This window comes from Salvelinus sp. IW2-2015, linkage group LG18 (assembly GCF_002910315.2).
Source record: "Salvelinus sp. IW2-2015 linkage group LG18, ASM291031v2, whole genome shotgun sequence".
NCBI lineage: Eukaryota > Metazoa > Chordata > Actinopteri > Salmoniformes > Salmonidae > Salvelinus > Salvelinus sp. IW2-2015.
The window spans coordinates 14,812,306-14,834,323 of NC_036858.1; the positions used below are offsets into that span (position 1 = coordinate 14,812,306).

Here is a 22,018-nt window from a genome sequence, read left to right on the forward strand (position 1 = left end):
TCCTGCTAGAGCTGCCCTGGTCAACTGTAAGTGCTGTTATTGTGAAATGGAAACGTCTAGGAGCAACAACGGCTCAGCCGCGAAGTGGTAGGCCACACAAGATCATAGAACGGGAACGCCGAGTGCTGAAGCGCTTAGCGCGTAACAAAATGTGTCTGTCCTCGGATGCTAAACTCAGTGTCGAGTTCCAAACTGCCTCTGGAAGCAAAGTCAGCACAAGAACTGTTCATCGGGGGCTTCGTGAAATGGGTTTCCATGGCCGAGCAGCCGCACACAAGCCTAAGATCACCATGCGCAATGCCAAGCATTGGCAGGAGCGGTACAAAGCTCGCCACCATTGGAGCAGTGGAAACGCATTTTCTGGAGTGATGAACTACGCTTCACCATCTGGCAGTCCGATGGTCGAATCTGGGTTTGGCGGATGCCAGGAGAACGCTACCTGCCCGAATGCATAGAGCAAACTGTAAAGTTTGGTGGAGGAGGAATAATGGTCTGGGACTGTTTTTCATGGTTCGGGCTAGGCCCATTGGTTCCAATGAAGGGAAATCTTAATGCTACAGCATACAATGACGATTCTGTGCTTCTGACTTTGTGGCAACAGTTTGGGGAAGGCCCTTTCCTGTTTCAGCATGCAAATGCCCCTGTGCACAAAGTGAGGTCCACACAGAAATGGTTTGTCGAGATCGATGTGGAATATCTTGACTGGCCTGCACAGAGCCCTGACCTCAACCCAATCAAACACCTTTGAGATTAATTGGAACGCCAGGCCTAATGGACCAACATCAGTGCCTGACCTCACTAATGCTCTTGGGGCTGAATGGAAGCAAGTCCCCGCAGCAATGTTCCAACATTAGTGGAAAGCCTTCCCAGAAGAGTGGAGGCTATTTAGCAGCAAAGGGTGGACCCAACTCCATATTAATACCCATGATTTTGAAATGAGATGACGAGAAGGTGTCCACATCCTTTTAACCACGTAGTGTACGTGCTTATGTATTATTTTCTGCCAAACATTTTTGTAATCTTTCGCTTGCTCTGCTTTGTTTGTGTGGTTCAAGACGGTAGCTCCCTGAGCGGCGGACGCAAGGTACGAGTGGAGAGTGGCTACTTCTCCCTGGAGAAGACAAAGTCGCCGGAGCCCCCCCAGCCTCCCCAGCACCAGCCCCTGACCACCTCTACCTCCCTCGGCGTCCTCCACCACAGGTACAGCCCCTGTGACTCCCCCTCGTACCCCAACACCTCCCTGAACTACCCCTCCTCAGACCCCCTCCCCTCCCCAGGCGCCCTCCTCTCCCCTAGCTACTCCACCGTCAGCTCCTCCCAGAGCTCCCTTGACTCGGAGCCCAGCAGCAATGCCCTGAGCTGGGACAGCCGAGTCGGGGCAGGTGGGAATGTTGGAGGTGGTGGTGGGGGAAGAGTGGGACGACCAGGCAAGGACTACGTGGTGCTGTCGAACGTGCCYCGGGCGCGCCGGCTGAGCCACCGCGAGGCCTTCCGCTCGGACAAGAAGAGGGTGGAGCTGAGAGCGCGCACACGCAGCCCCGGACGGGAGGAGGTGGCCAGGCTGTTTGGGCTGGAGCGCAGGTGAGGATATTGAGATGACCCACCACACACACGCACATGTATTTAACTTATGCACAAAGGCACTTAGAAACAGTCAAACCCACACTACACACAGCATTGCTTTGTAAGCCCACCGACTATATTGAATGTAATCACGCATGCGATCTTCAGTGTTTTGGTTTTGTCTACCCTCCACTAAATTCAATTACTATGATCTTCATGAGCTGTATTGGTCTTCTGGCACCACCTAGTGGCAGCAGTCCTCGAGATCCTCTTCTGCCTCTTTCATAATTGAATTGCTCTCTTGGAGCCAAATTTAAAACCAACGTATGTTTATTGCATGCACATTTCCTCCTCTGTCTAGCTCTGTCTACTTTGCTATTTTGTTTTTGTTTTTTTGTTTTGTCTCTTCCAGGAGCTTCTGAAAATTTGCCCTCCCAAACCTTCCGCCTCCGTCCTGCTGCGCCCTGCTGGTTACCGCTGACTCCTGCTTTCTCTCATTCCACCACACACACACACACACACACACACACACACACACACACACACACACACACACACACACACACACACACACACACACATTCACTCACACCTGGTCCAGTCTCCTTGGCTAACGCTGCTGATGCTGCCATTGCTGCTGCTCCTGGGAACATGGTCCTTAATCCTACAATGATCCTTCTTCCTCCATCTGAAGTTTGATCTCTTCACATAACACTCTATACTCATCATACTCTATCAGTCTTTTGTGGACCATTTTCCTTTTCTAGTTGCACTTACACATTCTCTCTATGGAATATGTGGTTGTGCCAAAATGATTAACCAATGTAGTCATTGATCAAAATGTTCTTACATTCAAACCAGACTGATACTATAGATTTATAGATTTTTGGCACAAAGCAGCCTCCATAGTCCTGCTCTGCTCTTTTAGTTAACGCACATTGACGCTAGGACCTTGAGAGGATTTTCTCTTTTTTTGTTTTTGTAGCGCATTTGATTGTGTGTTATATCCTGAAGCATGGCCGACTGAAGAGTAACACGACTTTATAAGAGGAAAGGCTGCAGACGGTTTTAGCCGCAGCAGTTTGAGTGGGTTAGAGCCTCGTGTTTTACTGGAAAACCGTCGGCAGCCTTCTTATGAAGTCATGTTACTCTTCAGTTATTGGAAACAAAATGCTGCCACTTAAGTACAGCAAGAGATGATGACGCATAGCTGAAGTTTCAAAGACCCTATGTCATGCTGTTCATGTGATACTGTTCATGATAACGTGTGTGTGTGTGTGTGTGTGTGTGTGTGTGTGTGTGTGTGTGTGTGTGTGTGTTGCTGACGGCGTATGTGTATGTTTTCCACAGGCGTTCTCAGGTGATAGGGAAGTTTGAGTCAGGGGATGGGGAGGGCGTGGAACACATGGACACCACCTCTCCTTCGGAGCCCCCCTCCAATACCGTGTCTGTCCAGAGGCAGGGGCGTAGCGAGAGACGCTCCCTCGCCTGCAAACAGGTAATGTCCCCCCCCCCTAACATAATGTGACACAAGGCTGTCGTTAGGGGTCATAAACCATACATGGCACCTAACATTAGCTGTCGTTAACATTAGTAAACCTACAATCCAATTTACGGAGAACTCTCGTTCATCATAAACCTTTCATTAATGTTTCAGTTGACGTCAATATGAAGATAACCGTGTTACAATTTACGTGAATACATACAGTACAGTAGTTTACAGTGCATTCGGAAAGTATTCAGACCCCTTGACTTTTTCCACATTTTGCTACTTTACAGCCTTATTCTAGAATGGATTCAACTGTTTTTCCCCCCTCATCAATCTACACACAATACCCATTAATGACAAAACAAAAACAGGTTTTTAGAAATGTTTGCAAATGTATAATTTTTTGTTGTTGAAATATCACATTTACACAAGTATTCAGACCCTTTACTCAGTACTTTGTTGATTCACCTTTGGCAGCTTTACAGCGTCAAGTCTTCTTGGGTATGATGCTACAAGCTTGGCACACCTGTATTTGGGGAGTTTCTCCAATTCTTCTCTGCAGATTCTCTCAAGCTCTGTCAGGTTGGATGGAGAGTGTCGCTGCACAGCTATTTTCAGGTCTCTCCAGAGATGTTAGATCGGGTTCAAGTCTGGGCTCTGGCTGGGCCACTCAAGGACGTTCAGAGACTTGTCCTGAAGCCAATCCTGCGTTGTCTTGGCTGTGTGCTTAGGGTCATTGTCCTGTTGGAAGGTGAACCTTAGCCGTAGTCGGAGGTCCTGAGCGGTCTGGACCAGGTTTTCATCAAGGATCTCTCTGTACTTTGCTCTGTTCATCTGTGCCTCGATCCTGACTAGTCTCCCAGTCCCTGTTGCTGAAAAACATCTCCACAGCATGATGCTGCCACCACCATGATTCACCGTAGTGATGGTGCCAGGTTTCCTCCAGACGTGATGCTTGGCATTCAGGCCAAAGAGTTCAATCTTGGTTTCGTCAGACCAGAGAATGTTGTTTCTCATTCTCACTGACGGTCCTTTAGGTGCCTTTTGGCAAACTCCAAGCAGGCTGTCATGTGCCTTTTAATGATGAGTGGTAGAGTGCTGCAGAGATGGTTGTCCTTCTGGAAGGTTCTCCCTTCTTCACAGAGGAACTCTGGAGCTCTGTTAGAGTGACCATTGGGTTTTTGGTCAACTCCCTGATCAAGGCCCTTCTCCCCTGATTGCTCAGTTTGGCCGGGCAGCCAGCCCTACAAAGAGTCTTGGTGGTTCCAAACTTCTTCCATTTACGAATGATGGAGGCCACTGTGTTCTTGTGCACCTTCAGTGGTGCAGACATTTTTTGTAACTCTTCGCCCAGATCTGTGCCTCGACACAATCCTGTCTTGGATCTCTAAGGACAATCCCTTCGGCCTCATGGCTTGGTTTTTGCTCTGACATGCACTGTCAACTGTGGGACCTTATATAGACAGGTGTGTGCCTTTACAAATCATGTCCAATCAATTCAATTTACCACAGGTGGACTCCAATCAAGTAGTAGAAGCATCTCAAGGATGATTAATGGAAACAGGAAGCACCTGAGCTCAATTTTGAGTGTCATAGCAAAGGGTTTGAATACTTATGTAAATAAGTTATTTGTTTTATTTTTTTCAAATTTGCAAACGTTTCTAAAAACCTGTTTTCGCTTTGTCATTATGGGGTATCGTGTGTAGATTGATGAGGGGAATAAGGTTATAAAGCGACAAAATGTAGATAAAGTGAAGGGGTCTGAATACTTTCCGAATGCACTGTATATGAGCTGTAGTGAGTGTTTTAGTAATATTTCATAGCCAATGGATTCATGTCATGTCGACCCTATATGTTGGGCATTTTCAGGAGATGTCATTGGATGCTGAGAAGGAGCGTTGCGTTCCTGATGTGTCCTGCTCTTTCAACTTCCGGAGGGCAAAGTCCCTGGACCGCCGAGTGACCGAGTCCTCCATGACTGTGAGTGCTGGGCAGTGTTTTACTTTATGCTAGGTTACTCCACTTTACGCTAGGTTACTCCACTTTACTTTATGCTAGGTTACTCCACTTTACTTTATGATAGGTTACTCCACTTTACGCTAGGTTACTCCACTTTACGCTAGGTTACTCCACTTTACGCTAGGTTACTCCACTTTACGCTAGGTTACTCCACTTTATGCTAGGTTACTCCACTTTACTTTATGCTAGGTTACTCCACTTTACTTTATGCTAGGTTACTCCACTTTACTTTATGCTAGGTTACTCTACTTTACGCTAGGTTACTCCACTTTACGCTAGGTTACTCCACTTTACTTTATGCTAGGTTACTCCACTTTACTTTATGCTAGGTTACTTTACATTAGGTCACTTTAGTTTGTGCTAGGTTGTTACTTTGCGCTAGGTTACTTCACTTAACACTAGGTTACTTTACTTTTGGTCACTTTAGTTTATACTAGGTCAGGCCTGGGCAATTATTTTCCATGGAGGGCCACATTAGAATATATTTTTGCCATCGCTCAATAAGCTCAAGTTGCAGATCAGTGGGAGCGTTATCCACATTGAAGGTGAAAGGAGAGGAAACCAACAGCATGTCATTTTCCAATACTTTGAAATCCTCAAAGCGACAAGAAAACTCACAGTTCAAAGCACGCAGCAGCGATGTATACTTCTCCCACTGGTCATCTGATAGGGAACAGACTAGTAGTGTCGGAAGGTGGGTGAGATTGTCGGCTTCTACTTGGCGGGTCAGGAGGATTCATTTTCCCTTGAAGGCTTTGACAAGGCTGTACATCTGATGTGCAAAAAGGCCCTTAAATTGTAGTTTGGAATTCAGTTCATTCATGAGGGCCATGATGTCCACGGTGAAGGCAAAATCAGCCAACCGTTCTTTATCTTGCAGTTTGCAGTTGAGGGAAATCCACATACTTTCCTTTCATTTGCAAAAACTCAGAAATCTTCGACTTCAAGTCCCACACACTTTTTAAGCACCTTCCCCAAACTCAGCCATCTCACGTTTGTGTGGTAGGGCAGTGTAGCCTAGTGGTTAGAGCGTTGGACTAGTAACCGAAAGGTTTCAAGTTCAAATCCCCAAGCTGACAAGGTACAAATCTGTCGTTCTGCCCCTGAACAGGCAGTTAACCCACTGTTCCTAGGCCGTCATTGAAAATAAGAATTTGTTCTTAACTGACTTGCCTAGTTAAATAAAGGTAAAATAAAAATAAAATAGGGGAGATCTGCATGACCTGACTCTGTCTCTTCCAACAGTGAGACAAACTGCATGTGGTTTATAGATTTTTCTCTTATGAAGTTTACCACTTTAGTGACTGCATTCACAACATGGCTCATTTTCAGAACACATTTACAGAGCACCTCCTGATGAATAATGCAATGCAGGATAACAATTTTCTGATCCGGGTTCAGCTCAGCTACTTGATCTTGTATCCTTTTCAAAGGGCCAATGTTTTTTCCTGTCATGTTTGGGCACCCATCAGTGGTCACACTGGGAAAAAAATTCAAGAACTCAGTTCCTAGCTTTGCCATACACTTATTAACCTCCTCCAATAAATCTTTCCCTGCGGTTGTGCTCTTCATTGACTGCACTGAAGCAAGCTCCTCTACTTTCAAAGTCTTGGGGTTATGCCTTGTAAGAATATCAACAACTGCATCACTGATCTCATCCAGGGCCAAGGAGAAATAGTTGAAATCTTTTACCTTGTCTTTCAACTGTTGTTCCATATTTTCTGCGATGTCCTCAACACGTCCTGTCACTGTTCGTCTTGACAGGGAAACATTTTCAAACAGCTATTTCTTGTCTGGGCAAAGTTGCTGCAGAGTCAATTAAACATTCTTTAATGAATTCGCCCTCAGCGAATGGCTTGCTATGTTTAGCAATTTTGTGGGACAGTACATAGCTAGCGCTCGCAATTCCGTCGTTTGCTGAATGCAGTTTTGTGAAAAGTCCTTGCTGCTTTTGCAACTGAGAAAGCAACTCTTTCGATGCACTTTACCCTCTGCTCAGAAAACGTGTTCCTATATTTCTCTGCGTGCTTCGTCTGGAAGTGTCGGGACAAGTTGTAGTCTTTCAAGACAGCGATGCTCTCTTTGCACACTAAGTACACAGCTTTCCCTGATACCTCAATAAAGAAATATTTCGCTGTCCACTCTTGCTGAAACACCCTACATTCATTGTCTACTTTCCTTTTCTTTGAAAAACTATTTTTTGCACAATTTCTAGCTAGCTACTATTTGTAACTGTTTACGTGTGTGTCAGCCTGTCTGTCCTCGTGCAGTTGTTATTTATACGTGCCTTCAAATAAATGTCCCACAAGCGGTGGGAGTTAAATCATTACACAAAGGCGAGTATTCATTGGGCTTCTAATCTGAATAACAAATGCGTCTTCCAAAACTTTACTATCGCAAATTCTTTGATCTGAGTATGATTCCCCGGGTCGTATTGAATCAGGTCGCGGGCCGCATACAGCCCCCGGGCCGGCCTTTGCCCAGGCCTGGACTAGGTTATGTTACTTTACCCTAGGTTACTTAACCTTACCCTAGGTTACTTTACTAACAGATTACATGCATGGATCTCAGTGTTACTTAGATCTGATCTGGGAACTGTCCCGGGGTGGTGTTAGTGGTCCTCCTGTCAACGTGTGGATGGTATGGCCGAGCTGCAGCTGCCAAAATAGCCCCCCCCACCCACAAACCCCCCCTGTTATAAATAGCTGGAGTGAAGGGTGTTAAAGCGCCAGCTCTTTGTGCAAAGACACACAGAGAGCGAGGGAGAGAGGGAGTCAAGTGGAAGAGAGAGTGTGTGTTAATGAGTCTCCACCAGACCGTGGCCGTGCCACACCTGATGAGGGTCAACAGAAACAAGGTAGGGGTTGGACGTAGCGCAGTTCCTGTTTGTTGACAAAATGGACGGTTTAGTTCTGGTGGTCGAACAGCAGACGTTCTTGGTTTGCTTAGTCGAGCAGTGAGAGTTTGGCGAAGAAGGGCTCACTTGTTGTGGATCGAGTGCTCATTTATTGAGTCTTTATGTGGATGAAACCATAGAAGGGGTTCTCTGTCTGCACTGTGATTGCTATCTTAGTTGAATGAATCCAAGTCTAATATAAATATAGCACTATAGATATTTTGGACATCTGAAAAGTTCTGTTGTAATAGCAAAAAAATTTTTTTTATGCATTTGCAAGATTACTGTATTTCAGGGTTCAATGAAAGGTCGCGGTTGGGTGGGCCACTCTTCCCATTAGTCGAATCTGGGTGGCAACGTGGACTGAAAAGCTGTTAGCTGCTGAGCTGTTGGCTGTTTATTGGGAGCATTGCAGTGAGCTGTCTGGCTCTGGACAAAAACCTGTTCGCTACTTTGTTAGCTGAGAGCTATTACATATTATGCGTAAATGACTACCGATAAAGCAGCGAACACTGATAATGATAGCCATGAGCATAAGCTAGTTGTAAATAGCGTGTCATGAATTGAAGCTGTTGTTGATTTTTGTTTTCAATGTAGCCGGATTTGTTGAATTTCAAGAAAGGATGGATGACCAAGCTATACGAGGATGGGATGGTAATATACTTTATTAGCAGAAATCATTGTTGTGTTTCTAAATGATTAGCAGTGCCTTATGCCATCTCTCATGGATTTAAGTAGGAGAGTATGCTTTAACAAAACTAGTAAATGTTATAATTTTTTACCTCTAGTGGAACAAACACTGGTTTGTTCTCACAGACCAGAGTCTACGATACTACAGGGACTCAATAGCTGAGGAGGTAAGACTCACTGAATTACTTCTATACCCCCCCAAAACAAAACTATGTATGCAGTGTAATGTTAATATCGGCCCTTGACATTTTTGTTTATCTTTTTGTTGTTTTATTCCAGGCTGCTGATATGGACGGCGAGATTGACCTGTCCACCTGTTATGATGTCACAGAGTTCCCAGTACAGAGGAACTATGGCTTCCAAATCCTTGTGAGGGTTTGTGGTTATACTTTGCTCATCTATACCATCGATCAAACCTAAAATGGTCCATACCTTTCACATCGCTAACAAATTGTTGTTCAGCTGTGACCCTGCACTCTAAAAACAGCATTGACAACACGTGGTATTGCCGTCGGCATTGGGTTTGGTCATTTCTCTTCCGAAACATTTATTTGTCCCATCGTGAGAGATGTCACTTGACCTGTCATCCCCCTGTGAGAGAGTGACATCATTGGATCTAAGTCTGCCACAGACGTTGCCACCCCCTACCAACACCCGGAGGCCCTGAATAACATGTTTGTCTAACCTCACTCATTCAAAAGACCAACCTGGTCTTACGTCGGCGCTTACTCAATGTTGGCGCCTGCGTGTTTTGGAAAACCTATTTTTCTAAAAATAGTTTTGAAGGCTTTCGCCATAAGCTTTAATGGCACACAGGATAGAATGTGAGACGACCTTCCATAGGAGGAGCAAGGTGAGGATGATTAACTCGCGATGCAACGTTTCCCTTGACTATAGGCCAAACGCTTGATCCCTTGGCGATGGGCCACATCCGAAACGTTCTTCTCTAAGCATCGATGTCAATGCGGGAGACATGCCCAGATCTGAAGTTAGTATGAGGCCCCATGGACACTTGACATCCATAGACATCCATGTCACTTCTGCTGTGGGGTGGGTGTTGTGTTTACATTGGCTTAGAGCTGGAGCCCTCTCTCCTGGCGCTTCCCTGGTTATTTTCTGTTCGGGGGATCAGAAATAGAGCAGTGGGAGCAGATCATTCTCTCTTTGGCTGAGAACAACACGGGTTTAGTGACAAGAAATGAATAACTCCAGTATTTATAACACTTTTTAGTGCTCTGCATCATGGGCAGACCGGATGGAGGCCAGGAATGGGGCTTGACCCAGTGGGGGAACCACCAAAACAGAATGATGTAAATGAATGTAACATCCAGTAGAAGCCCTGGATGGAGAGTGCACTCGTTTTTGTTCATTCATCGTAGGGCTGGGCGATATGGCCAAAATCTCATATCCCGATATAGGTCATTTCATATCCCTATTAATGATGCATATCACGTTATAGCACATTTTCTGTAAATTCAATGAATAAATAGTTTATATAAAATGACCACATGTAAAGGCCTATTTCTTATTACCTTTTGAATTATACTCAACAAATAAAAGGTACTTACTCATATTTGATTATTTCTCCTTTTATTTAGAATTTTTGTGCACATTTTCAATTAAGCATGTAACAAAATATAAAATATGAATGTATAAAATCTAAAAAGGTAAATGGACAACTTAAATATAGGCCTAAAATAAATATATTATTGCAAAGTCTAAGTCGGGGGTTTGTTTTGAGCACTCGACTGTCTCATCCGTAGACTCTCCGTACTGTTTCACATGATTTTTGCGTAGGTGGTAAAAGAGGTTAGTGGTGTTTGAGCCTGTTTTCGGGACCGGCCTGCGGCTTATTTTGTGGAGGGCGGTTTTCTGGTCCGTGTCAGACTTTTCATACCCAAACCACATCCATGCGACCGAAGTTGCCCCTCTTAGGTACGAGCTCCGTGTATCCGTGCTCTGTGTCACGTTCACTCGCCTCCATGTTTGTTTGTGTTGGAAATTTTGTGGAAGAACGCAAAGCGTCATCCAATTGACTAAAAATATTGCCGTAAAGAGTGATTTGCGACACAACGAGATAAACGATAGACGTTTTTCTATCGTCACACGATATGTATCGTCATATCGCCCAGCCCTAATTCATCGTATGAACAATCTCATCTGAAGAATACAGTCATTATATTAATTCATTGTATTCACTGTACTGTCATTGGGAGAAGTTTCCTGTTATGGTGTGAATGCATTAGAGATGGGGAATGAACACAAGATTTGGGCCAGGAGTCAGTGGGGGTGCGTTTTGGTTGCTCCCTAACATTTTGGGTACTGACATTTATTTATTAGTTAGCTACAACTGGTCGATGGGAGTGCATCTTAAATAGTACTGGTCGTCACCATCCGCTAGCCATTCTAACACTGTGCCCCTCCTGCCCTGTCGTCCCCTCATGCCCTTCTCTCCTGCCCTCCCTTTGTCCAGAGTAAGGAGGGGGCGTGCACCCTGTCGGCCATGACCTCGGGAATCCGCCGCAACTGGATTCAGGCCATCATGAAGAACGTGCGACCCACCATCGCTCCTCCCGATGTCACCCGGTAAGACGAACACACAGAGCGTGAGAGGGAGAGTGTCGACACAACCCGCCACTGACAGACATAACAATTTCCTCACTTTTATTTACTCTCACTAATCTCTCTCCTCCTCCTCGTCCTCCTCTTCCTCCTCCTTCTCTGGTATTTCCAACCTCTCTGCTTCCAGGAAAAACATCTCTCTGAAACTGTCGGTTCTGAAGCCCAGGTTGGAGCGCTTGTGTGTTGATCCACGTCCCCCCCCCCCTCCCCCCTCCCCGTGATGTAATGGTTCAGTAATGCCTGCCTGCGTGTTTGTCGTCCCGCCCTGTGTCCTGAACATTGAGTAATGTCTCCAAGTAGTACTGCTCAGGAAGCCTGCTGCAGTACGCGCACCATCCGTCAATTGAAATAATCATCTACCTTACCTGGCTCGATCAGCGTAGAAAACTATTGTAGATTGATAAAAGATGATGTATAGAGATAATGAAGAAGAGACAAAATAACGAGACGTAGGCCTATAGTTTATATGGTAACACTTACAGTATGTGTTTTGCGTTGATGAACCATGAAAAGGCAGTTGGAGCACGAGGAGAGACGCGTGTCAGTGCAACCACTGTCCTATATGTATCACGGCAACAGAAGTATTCCGATTTTGTTGTCGGATCATTTAGCCCCCTGTGCTAGTGTTTCTGGCCAGAGGTCTTGTCTTTCACTGGGGCTCTTCAGATGCCTATGGACTCTGTATTGGGTTCAGTGTTTTCCCTAGGATTTTCTTCAGCAGTGGTGGCAACGGTAGTGGGGGAGGGGGAGTTGGCGCATTGACATCCTAGCTGTTCCCATAGACTTCCAGTTGATGAATATAGGGGGGTTTAGTGTATAGGGTTTTACCCCTGTTTACTGAACTCACGTATGGCTGTGCTGCTGTCCGACTCGGAGGCGACTCCCTCGAAACAGGAATGTGGGATATTTTTGGCGTTCCTGCGTAGACACCTCGCGGACATCTCTTCTCTTGGATTGTACCCCTCTCCCATTCCTCTGACCCACCCCCCCCGGAAATAGACTTTACCGTCAGCCCACTTTTTTAGGTGCGCACTCCCCATCACGGTTTCAGTGAATGCCAAGCAGTGTGCAGATGACTGTGACCACATACCCCGCTCGTCTACTGTACAAACGGCTAAAGTTGAGAAACTGCAGTGCGCTCGGCTCAAGTCTCGGATTACAGACATGTCTTACGAAAGAGAGAGGCCAAATCTGACCTGAGGCCCATCATGCACTCACTGCAGTTTGGCCCAATTCTCCCAGACTGCTTTCGTGCTAAAATGTCCCAATGTATTCCTCTCATTTGCTGTTGTGGTTTAAGCTTACTTTGTGAGCACAGATATGTTTTGTTGTAAGTGAATAGTTGATGTTCTGTAGCAGTGTGTGTGTAGCTGAGTTTGCATGGGCTTCTTCAGCGCATTTTGAGGGTATCGGCGTTGGTCACATCATTAGTCGTTATCTGGGGGGCGCAAGATGATTGTAGGTCAGGGATTCTGCACGGTCATCCTTGCTCAGGCCGATCCTCTCGAACATGCTGATTTGTCTTAACACCAGTACTGAGAGTCTTAAGCCATCACTGACCAGCCTCTTTCTCTCTCTTCCTCTCCATTCATTTCCTTCTCTCTCACTCCTCCCATGTCCTCAGCTCCCTCCCTGAGGAGAAGGCCAGAGGGCGGGTGGTGATGCATCCGTCTCCCCAGCCAGGCCCTGACCCCAGCCCCGAGAGCCCCCGGGTGGAGGTCCGGGTGGTCAAAACACAGAGGTCTGTAGACCACGCTCCTGCCACAGTCGCCGCCCCCGCCTCGGAGCCACGCAAGAGCCGGGTCCGAGAGCGTAGGCGAGAAGGCCGCTCCAAAACTTACGACTGGTCCGAATTCCAGCCCGGACAGACGGAGGACCCCAAGAGGGACAAAGCACCAGATACTGTTGACCTCAGCTCTGCTTCTTCCTCTTCCACCTCCTCTTCGTCCTCCTCCACTTCTTCCCTGGCGTCCTCCCCCGTCTCCACCACCTCTTCCCCGCCAACTTCCTCCTCTATTTCGGCCCCTCCACCCGGCCGGGGCTCCGCCGTGGCAACCAGGGAGGAGGCAGAGCAGGAGCGGGGACGGCGACGGGATGAAAGACAGCAGCGCTTTAAGCAGAACACCCACGCACCCAGCACGGTCACCACCACAATGACCGCCACTGTAAATGCAGTGGGGGCCGAACCCAGGATCCCCGGGGAGTCCCAGGACCAGGGGAGGATGGAGGTCGACCACCCTGAGCCTGGTGCGGAGGGGAGCGAGGAGAGCGACGGCAGAGCCCCCGACGTGCAGGTGGAGATCGAGCAGCGGTGGCATCAGGTGGAGACCACGCCGCTCCGAGAGGAGAAGCAGGTGCCCATCAGCACCACTGACGCCTGCCTCACTGAGAGACTGCCCCCACAGGAGCTAGCTGCCCTGCTGGACAAAGAGGTAGGCTTTTATGTACACCGGCCAAACCTTCAATATTCTACCGTGTGTCATTTATAATGAGGAACCATACTATATTCTAATGCATGTGTATGATGCAGCTGGGGCAGACCCAGAAGGAGCTGGCCAGACTGCAGGAGCAGAACAACGTGCTGCAGGAGCAGCTCGAAGATGCCAGGGGCAGAGAGCACAGTGCCAGGGAGGGCTACGTGCTACAGGTACCACACGCCAACAGTAGCTGATCACTTCTGATTAGTTGGATATTAGTTCCAGTTAGTTGGCTATTATTACAGCTTGAGAGATTACCAATCATGTCGCTTTAAATCATTTTAAATGATATGCGCTTTACTGTGACTTCATGTTTGGAGGGGTTTTATCGTTTGATATTCTGGCTCGTTTTCGCAGCAGGGTTTCGTATACAGTTTGTGTATTACATTACTGAACGTCTTAGCGTGCGATCCGGTATTTACAATCGAAGGCCATGTTCTTACTTATCGTAATACAAACTGATAGCGTGAGGTTGAGGATGTCAACTGACTTGTGCGTGTGTGATTCTACTAACAGGTGTGGGGTCTTAGTCTTAAAAACGGATGTGCATGGTCGTGGCGCTCTCGGCATGGTTTTTCCGTGAACTGTTTTTTACGGAGTCTCACATCTACTGGGGGGGGGGGGGGGGAATGATTGGTTTGATGCCGAAGGTAGGAACCTAGAGGAGCTTTGCCGCTGTGCTTTTTCTTTCTTGTCGTTCGCGCCATCCTGTCCTCTCAGCTTGTTTTTGTGCATGACTTTTTGGTGTTTGGGAGTATGCATGGTTGCGTTCATTTTCTTAATTCATTTACAGTTCATGTTCGCACGTGTAGTGATGCCACACTGTACTGGCACGTTGGACATTTGATCGTTTCCTCATCACATTCGCCCTTTCTTTCCTTCAACATGTATTATAATTATGTGTGAGTTGAAATATCAGGGGCGATAGAAACCATTTTACTCATTTTAGTTTCACCATCTATTCACAGTTGAATATGTGTCTTGTTCAGTCAATTTATATTCACCAGTTTGGATTTTTTTTTTTCCTTCATTATATTTAGTTATTTTCCATTTTCACCCTTGAGGTCACCCTGAAAAAGCACAGTGGGAAGCTTGGGACAAAGCTTTTCAAAAGATATCAAAAGATATCAAATCACTATTGAGATGGGAATGAAATTCCTGGGTTTTTCCTCATAGCCCCAGAGATGTGGTTCACCGTAACTGTGGGGGTAAATAAAAGATGATGTCACTAATCAAACTGTCTCATCAATCTTTTAAAGAGCGGCACCTCGCCCCCCTCCTCCTCCTCACCACACAGAGCGCCATGGCAACGTCTGCATAAGGTCAACCAAGACCTGCAGAATGATCTGGAGGCCCAGCGACGCAAACAGGACCTGGCCCAGCACCAGGTGCAGACTCTGAGGAGGAGCTACACCGAGGCCCAGGACGCCATTGGACGCCACGAGGCTGACATCCAGGCCCTGCAGGCCAAGCTCAGCTCTGCCATGGCTGAGATCCTGGCCAGCGAGCAGGCCGTGGCCCGCATGAGAAACGAACTCAAGCTGGAGCAGGAGCGCTCCCGGGAGCAGGAGGAGGAGTGGGTGCGCAGCGACGCCACTTTGCGGGTCCAGCTAAGGGACAGCGAGGACAGGCTCCGGGAGGTGGAGGCCAGCCTTCTGGAAAGGAGCCAGGCCCTCAGGCATCTGGAGCGCCAGCAGGCACTGCAGAGGGACCACCTGAGGGAGGTGCACAGGCTCCAGGAGAGGCTGGCGGAGGTGACAGGCCGGCTGAGCGCCACCGAGCAGGGCCAGGCCCTGAAGGAGGAGCGCCTGAGGACGGAGCAGCGCTCCCTGCAGGAGAGCCACGAGAGGGAGAGGCAGAGCCTAGCCCGGAGGCTGGCTGAGGCCGAGTCTGGGCGGGCAGAGCTGGAGGAGAGGCTGCTGGAGGCGGAGCAGCAGGTGGAGGCTCTTCTGAGGGGGATGCGCGCCTCGAATGGAGACGAGGTCAGGGAGGAAGTGATGCGGCTGCAGGAGGATTTGGCCCAGACAACGGATGTGGCGGAGACGCTGAGGGAGAGCGTCCGCAGGCTGGAGGAGGAGAAGGGCCGGCTGACCTGCCGCTGCCAGGAGCTCCTCAACCAGATCTCTGAGGCAGACCGGGAGGTGACCAAACTCCGTAGCCGGCTGGAAACAGAGGAGGCCGACTACTATACACTGGAGCACTCCTATGAGAGGGCGTCGGAGGAGTTCCAGAAGATCAGCCGTGTGCTCCAGGAGAAGGAGGAGGAGATACGGCAGACCAAGGAGATGTACGAGAGACTAGTGGAGCGCAAGGAGGAGGACCTGAACGAGGCCCTCATCAAGATGGCCGCCCTCGGTAGCAGCCTGGAGGAGACTGAGCAGAGGCTTCAGGCCAGGGAAGCGCTGCTCTGCCAGATGGGCGAGGGCCTGAGGGGCCAGAGCGAAGCCTGCAGTGCGGAGACAGACCTGCAGACCAAGCTGGTGGTGGCAGAGGACCGCATTGCAGAGCTGGAGCAGCACCTCAATGCCCTGCAGCTGGGCTATGCTGACCTTCGGATGGAACGCCAACGAGCCCAAGAGGGGGCTCTCCATGCTCGGGAAACAACCAAGGAAAGGGGCCAGTCGTTCTCCAACTCCTTGCCAACGAACACAGACTCCTCCCTTACCTTTGACTTGGGTTCCAAGGTGAAGAGCTCCTCAGACGGTGATGAGTCTCAAGCGAAAAGGCAGAGGATACGGTTCTCCAGCATTCAGTGCCAAAAATACATCCAATCAGAGGACCTGGAGACCAGTAATGCAGACAACACTTCCTCAGACATAAGCGAAGAGATTAGCCAAGACTTCCAACCGTCCATGGAGACCAACTCTTCCGGTATTACATTCCAGTACTGCAGCGACCCAGAGAAGTTTATTTCCATCATAACTGCCCTGGAGATCAAGCTTCTGGCCACGGAGGAGAAGCTTAGAGACCTCACCCAGAAGCTTGAGGAGCAGCGGGTGGACCAGCCAGAGGGTCTGATGGAGGGACAAGGCTCCTGGGCAGGGACTGATTCAGAGCTCCAGGAGCTCAATGCTAGACTCCAACAAGAAGAGGCACCCAGCAGTGCCCTCTCTGGGCCAGTTAGTCAGATTACAGCTGCTAAGCACCAATACGCCAAGGCCCTAGTCTGTGTAGAGTCCAGTAGGGAGAAAGTCAGGGGTATTCTAAGTAGTCATTGCCAGGGAAATACAGGGCTGCAGCTCCACACGTTGTCTGAGATCGAGAATGAGTTAGTTAGTGCAACGTTGTACATTAGAGAGGGCGGGATGACATGGAATGAGCACCCGTCAGAGGCCACACAAAGTCAAGCCCAAAAGATTCACAAGACCAAAGCATCGGAGGAGGAAACGATACGACTCTTTGCCAAAACACTGTCTTTTGAGGCAATGGTTTTGAATAAGATGGCTTTTTTGATACAGAATCCAGACTCAGACCTTTTGCAACGTCTTATCGAGATATGTAGAGAGACTGAGACCATCAAAAGAAGTGATGGCGATTGTGTGGCAATTGTTTATGCAGACGTCTTGACCAGGAAGCTAATGTTAGAGAGTGCCTTCTGGGCCGAGGTGGAGAAAATGGAATCCCATTGTGAATTGATGCAGGGAGAAAGCTCAGATGTTAAGTCAACAGTGGCTAGTATGTCCCTTGAGGCTAATGTTACTGTTATCTATAACACCTGTGTCAAAGCTGAATTATCGCACTCTCTTCAGAGTCTTAAGAGCTTTTATGAGGAGAAGTTCAAAATGCTCAAAAGGGAATTGGCCCAAGCCCATGGGAGCTTACAACAAAGGGAATCTGCTTTGAAAGAGATTATCCAAGCTCCCAAAAGACTTGATTCGAGAGAAGTCCTTCAAGACGGCAGCAATGAGTTTGGCTTTAGTGAGGAGCAGAGTTTGGCTGACATAAGTGAACTGGCTCCCTATATGGAGCAGATTGAAATGGAGGAGGCACAGGATTTGGCTGAGGAAGTAGTGGATAGACACTTAGTGGGAGACGTGCCATCTTGTAGCGTTGACTCTGTTGAATCTCTGCAAGTTGGGCGAGACAACTTGGCCGCTGAGCTAGAGAGACAGGCAGCTATCCTCCACAGATTTTCCCAAGCGATTGAGAGCGGCAGCCATCCTGGCTTAGCCAATATTATCCAAGCAAACTCAAGTTACCAATCCACCCTCAACCTCACGGGTGGCTCCCTTTGCATGCGTGAGGCGCTTATCCAGGCCCAGGTGGCCTACGTAGCCTGTAGGCTAAGAGCCGACCACGAGCGGGACTTGGTCCGATATCGGCAAGCTGGCCATAGCATGGACGTACTTGTCCAGGAGCACGCCTGCACTGTTGGTGCCATTCGGGAGCGCTACGAGGCCTCCCTACAGGAGGAGCGCCAGAGCTTCACCTGTACAATGGCCTCCCTTCAGGATGAGAACCAGGCCCTGAGAGGGGAAATGGGCCAGCGAGTGGAACAGCTCTCCCAGCAGCAGGAGCGGCTGGCCCTCCTGGAGGAGCGCTTCCGCAGGGAGACTGAGGAGCTGAGGCAGAGGCACCAACTGGAGCTGAGTCAGGCGGAGCAGGGCCGGGCCTCCACCGAGCTGGCCCTGATGGAGACCACGGCCGACAGCCAGCGGAAGCTGGAAGTCCTGCTGGTGGACATGGACACCATAGAGGAGCGCCACGAAGGCCACCTAAGGAGACTGGAGGAGCAGTTCCAGGGGCAGATCCGAGAGCTGCAGCAGGTCCACCAGGAGGAGATCCAGAGGCTGCACGCCCACTACACTGAGACCATCCGCTCCATCCAAGACCAAGAGGATAGCGGAAGCAAGGGCGATAGTAGCCCTGAGTCGGGCCACTCTCAGTCTCCACTACCCGAGGAGGTCACCCCATCCACTGAGCAGGCTTGGCCCATGGAGGAAGAGGAGCAGGGTAAGGGGGAGGAGGGTCAGGCTAAGGTGGCGACGGACCCCATGGTAGTCCTGAAGGACAGGATCCAGGAGCTGGAGACCCAGATGGACACCATGAGGGACGAACTGGAGACCAAGCATCTGGAGGGAGATGTGGCCAGCCTGAGAGAGAAATACCAGAGAGACTTTGAAAGTCTAAAGGTTTTTGTTCTTCCTTTCTTAACGTCGTAAATTGTAGTCTTCATGTGGTAAGCCCAGTAGTAGAGCATGACTGAATAGTTGGTTGTTACAATCAGTCAAACTATGGGAATTGCAAACATTATTATTAGAATAATTTGCCATATTCTTGGGTCATTACATATGAAATCAACTGAAAAATCTCCGGATTGGGGGGGGGGGGGGCACTCTGGTCCAGAAATGGCACTACATCCATTTCTCCCATTGCCAAACATTCATGGATACTTTTGTAGAATGTGGTAAGGATGATTTGATGATTTCATATGGAATTATCCTATTAAATATTAGTTTGATCTACAACATAATTGTTATCCACATAGTAGCATACAATACAAATGACTTCTATACCATACCTTTCTCCCGGTTACTCTATAACCATAATATATTACCCCCACACAGACAACAATGCCCAGTCTCTGTAACACGCAACATTATGTTTAGAAATATACTAAACGCTGAACTATGAATATATGCTGTTTTAGTATCTGAAACCAATTGCAGAAATGTTGATACACATGTTTCTAGAAAGACAGATTAAAATCTTATTCGATGTCCTCTTCTTTGCCCTGATAAAATTGGCTGCCTTAAACACACTCCCTCATACTAACATTGCTTGGCTTCTGATCAAAAAAATGCTTGCATGACTTTCTCAGATGTAATTCTGCTTGCACTGGTAAATAATGCACCATGAAGACTAGTCAAGAGCACATAACACAAATGGGACTGACGTCTCACAGACCGTCCCAAGTTAGATTACTCCGATCGCTTGAGCATACTAAATTTCATCATAAATCTGGTAAGGATAAGGAAGCATTCTTTACTCAATTATTTAAGCCCTTAATAGCATACTACTACGCCATGGGGAGCTTTAACAATGCCAACAATATTAACCCCTTCTCCCCCAGGCTACGTGTGAGCGAGGCTTCACAGCCATGGAGGAGACCCACCACAAGGTCGTCGAGGACCTCCAGAGGCAGCACCAGAGGGAGGTCTCCAAACTACTGGAGGAGAGGGAGAGGCTACTGGCTGAAGAGACGGCCGCCACCATCGCTGGTAAAGATTAGCACCTGCATTGGCCAATCCCTAGTGTTTGCCAGATTTTGTTGATTTTATTGCCGCCTACAATTGTAATGACTCTGACCGCTAGCTTTCTGTGTTCCAGCTATTGAGGCTATGAAGAACGCACACCGAGAGGAAATGGAGAAGAACCAGCGCTCCCAAATCAGCGGACTGAGCACCGACATCGACGAGCTGCACGAGCAGTATCAGTAAGTCCCTATTTTGGTTGGGAACACAACCGGTACGTAGCAGACGATGGCAGAGATTTGAATGACCGTAGTGAGCTCCATATAGAGAGACACTCAACCCCATATGTATTTGGACAAATGTTTCATATGAGGCGACGGTACAGAATGTTGCCTTTTATTTGAGGGTATTTTCATACATACTGTATCTGTTTTGCCTTTTAGAAATGAAGGTACTTTATATATCTAGTCCGTACATTTGAAGAAGTCATACGTTTTTTGGTCAAATTCACTTATCGTATATTAAAGTAGTAAACTGTTTTAGTATTTGGTCCCATATCCTTACAGACATTGACTACATCGTTGCACACAATGACTGACTTTACAAACGTGTTGGATGCATTTGCAATATGTTTTGGTTGTGTGTCTGATTTATGTTTTGCCTAATAGGAACTGAAGGGTGAATAATGTTCTGTGATTTGAATAGAAGATGTTTCTGATTCTGAAGATGTTTTCTATTGTGGATGCTCCCGTGATTATGGATAATAATGAATGAATCGTGAATAATGATGAGTGAGAAAGTTAGACGCACACAGATCAGACCAACCTGTTGTTGGTAATGGTGAGCGGTTAGCATGTTTTGTTGTGACCTCTGTACTTTTCTCACTCATCATTATTCATTGTTTATTCATGATTTTTCTTCATCATTGCGTTAGAAGTGTTCCAAAACATCGTAGCTCTTGGAAATATTAATCATTGGAAAATGTTATGCTCTTTTCAAATTAAACAAAATACAGGTAACTGCTCAAATTAAGGAAACACCAATATAAAGTGTTGGACCGCCAGAACCGCTTCAGTGCACCTTGCCATAGATTCTACAAATGTCCGGAACTCTATTGGAGGGATGCGACGCCATTCTTCCACATGAAATTCCATAATTTGGTGTTTTGTTGATGATGGTGGAAAACGCCGTCTCAGGCACCGCTCCAGAATCTCCCGTTAGTGTTCAGATTGGTTGAGATCTGGTGACACACACACATATACATACACACACACACGCGCGCAAACAAACCCTTTAAACCCTCTACGCTCCTTTGAGACCCCTCTTTCAAAGTCACTAAGATCTCTTCTAGCCATGGTAGTCAAAATGCTGGGCAACGAAGGCATTTTTTTTATACATGACCCAAAGCATGATGGGATGATTTAATTGCTTAATTAACTCAGGAACCACACTTGTGTGGAACCACCTGCTGTCAATATACTTTGTGTCCCTCATATACGTCCTTTATTTTGGCAGTTACCTGTACCTTGCTCTCGTTATGGCTTTTAGAATTGAATTGTTTGTTATAATTACTCCAGTCATCTTTCTCCATTCAGTTCCTATTGGGCAAAACATAACCCAAAACAAACAGCAAATGCATTCAATGAGTTTGTAGAGTCACAAGCTTGATGTAGTCATTGCGTGCTTGGAATATGGGACCAAATATGAAACTTTGAACCACTTTAATACACTACAAGTGAATTTGTCCAAATTCTTATGACTTCTTCAAATGGAAGGAATAGATGCATAGTGCTTTCTTTTATAAACGGTAAAACAGAATACCCTCATATAAAAGGTGACATTCTGTACTGTCGACCCATGAAACATTTGTATAGACAAATTAAAAATGTTACCTTCACTTTCCAAATACATCGGGTGTTTAGTGTATATGAGCCCATAGGTAGCCAATCAATCAAAACTGACTTGTATAGCTAGACCTTTTTACTGATGCATTTGCCACAAGGTGACAGTGGCAACTAGTAAAAATATGGAAGTCTCTTCGGGGAAGGGAGTTGTTATGCTTTGTGTA

The 22,018-nt window shown here is 47.4% G+C and overlaps 1 protein-coding gene across 6 annotated transcripts in view; it reads left to right on the plus strand.

The window, feature by feature from the left end:
- The window catches only part of si:ch73-103b11.2 (trichohyalin), a 105,321-nt gene that overhangs the window by 71,377 nt on the left and 11,926 nt on the right, over nucleotides 1-22,018 (plus strand). For 2 of the 6 annotated variants that reach the window (XM_024008071.2, XM_024008069.2), the window contains exons 7-19: nucleotides 1,056-1,581; nucleotides 2,914-3,061; nucleotides 4,922-5,032; nucleotides 8,565-8,621; nucleotides 8,756-8,824; nucleotides 8,937-9,032; nucleotides 11,131-11,243; nucleotides 11,407-11,445; nucleotides 12,904-13,711; nucleotides 13,810-13,926; nucleotides 15,016-18,888; nucleotides 19,830-19,977; nucleotides 20,087-20,192. In XM_024008071.2, the coding sequence (XP_023863839.1) occupies nucleotides 1,056-1,581; nucleotides 2,914-3,061; nucleotides 4,922-5,032; nucleotides 8,565-8,621; nucleotides 8,756-8,824; nucleotides 8,937-9,032; nucleotides 11,131-11,243; nucleotides 11,407-11,445; nucleotides 12,904-13,711; nucleotides 13,810-13,926; nucleotides 15,016-18,888; nucleotides 19,830-19,977; nucleotides 20,087-20,192 (6,211 nt within the window). Of the gene's footprint in view, nucleotides 1-1,055; nucleotides 1,582-2,913; nucleotides 3,062-4,921; nucleotides 5,033-6,326; nucleotides 7,929-8,564; nucleotides 8,622-8,755; nucleotides 8,825-8,936; nucleotides 9,033-11,130; nucleotides 11,244-11,406; nucleotides 11,446-12,903; nucleotides 13,712-13,809; nucleotides 13,927-15,015; nucleotides 18,889-19,829; nucleotides 19,978-20,086; nucleotides 20,193-22,018 lie in introns of those variants that run through there. The other 4 variants (XM_024008070.2, XM_024008074.2, XM_024008072.2 and 1 more) reach the window with 4 other exon arrangements.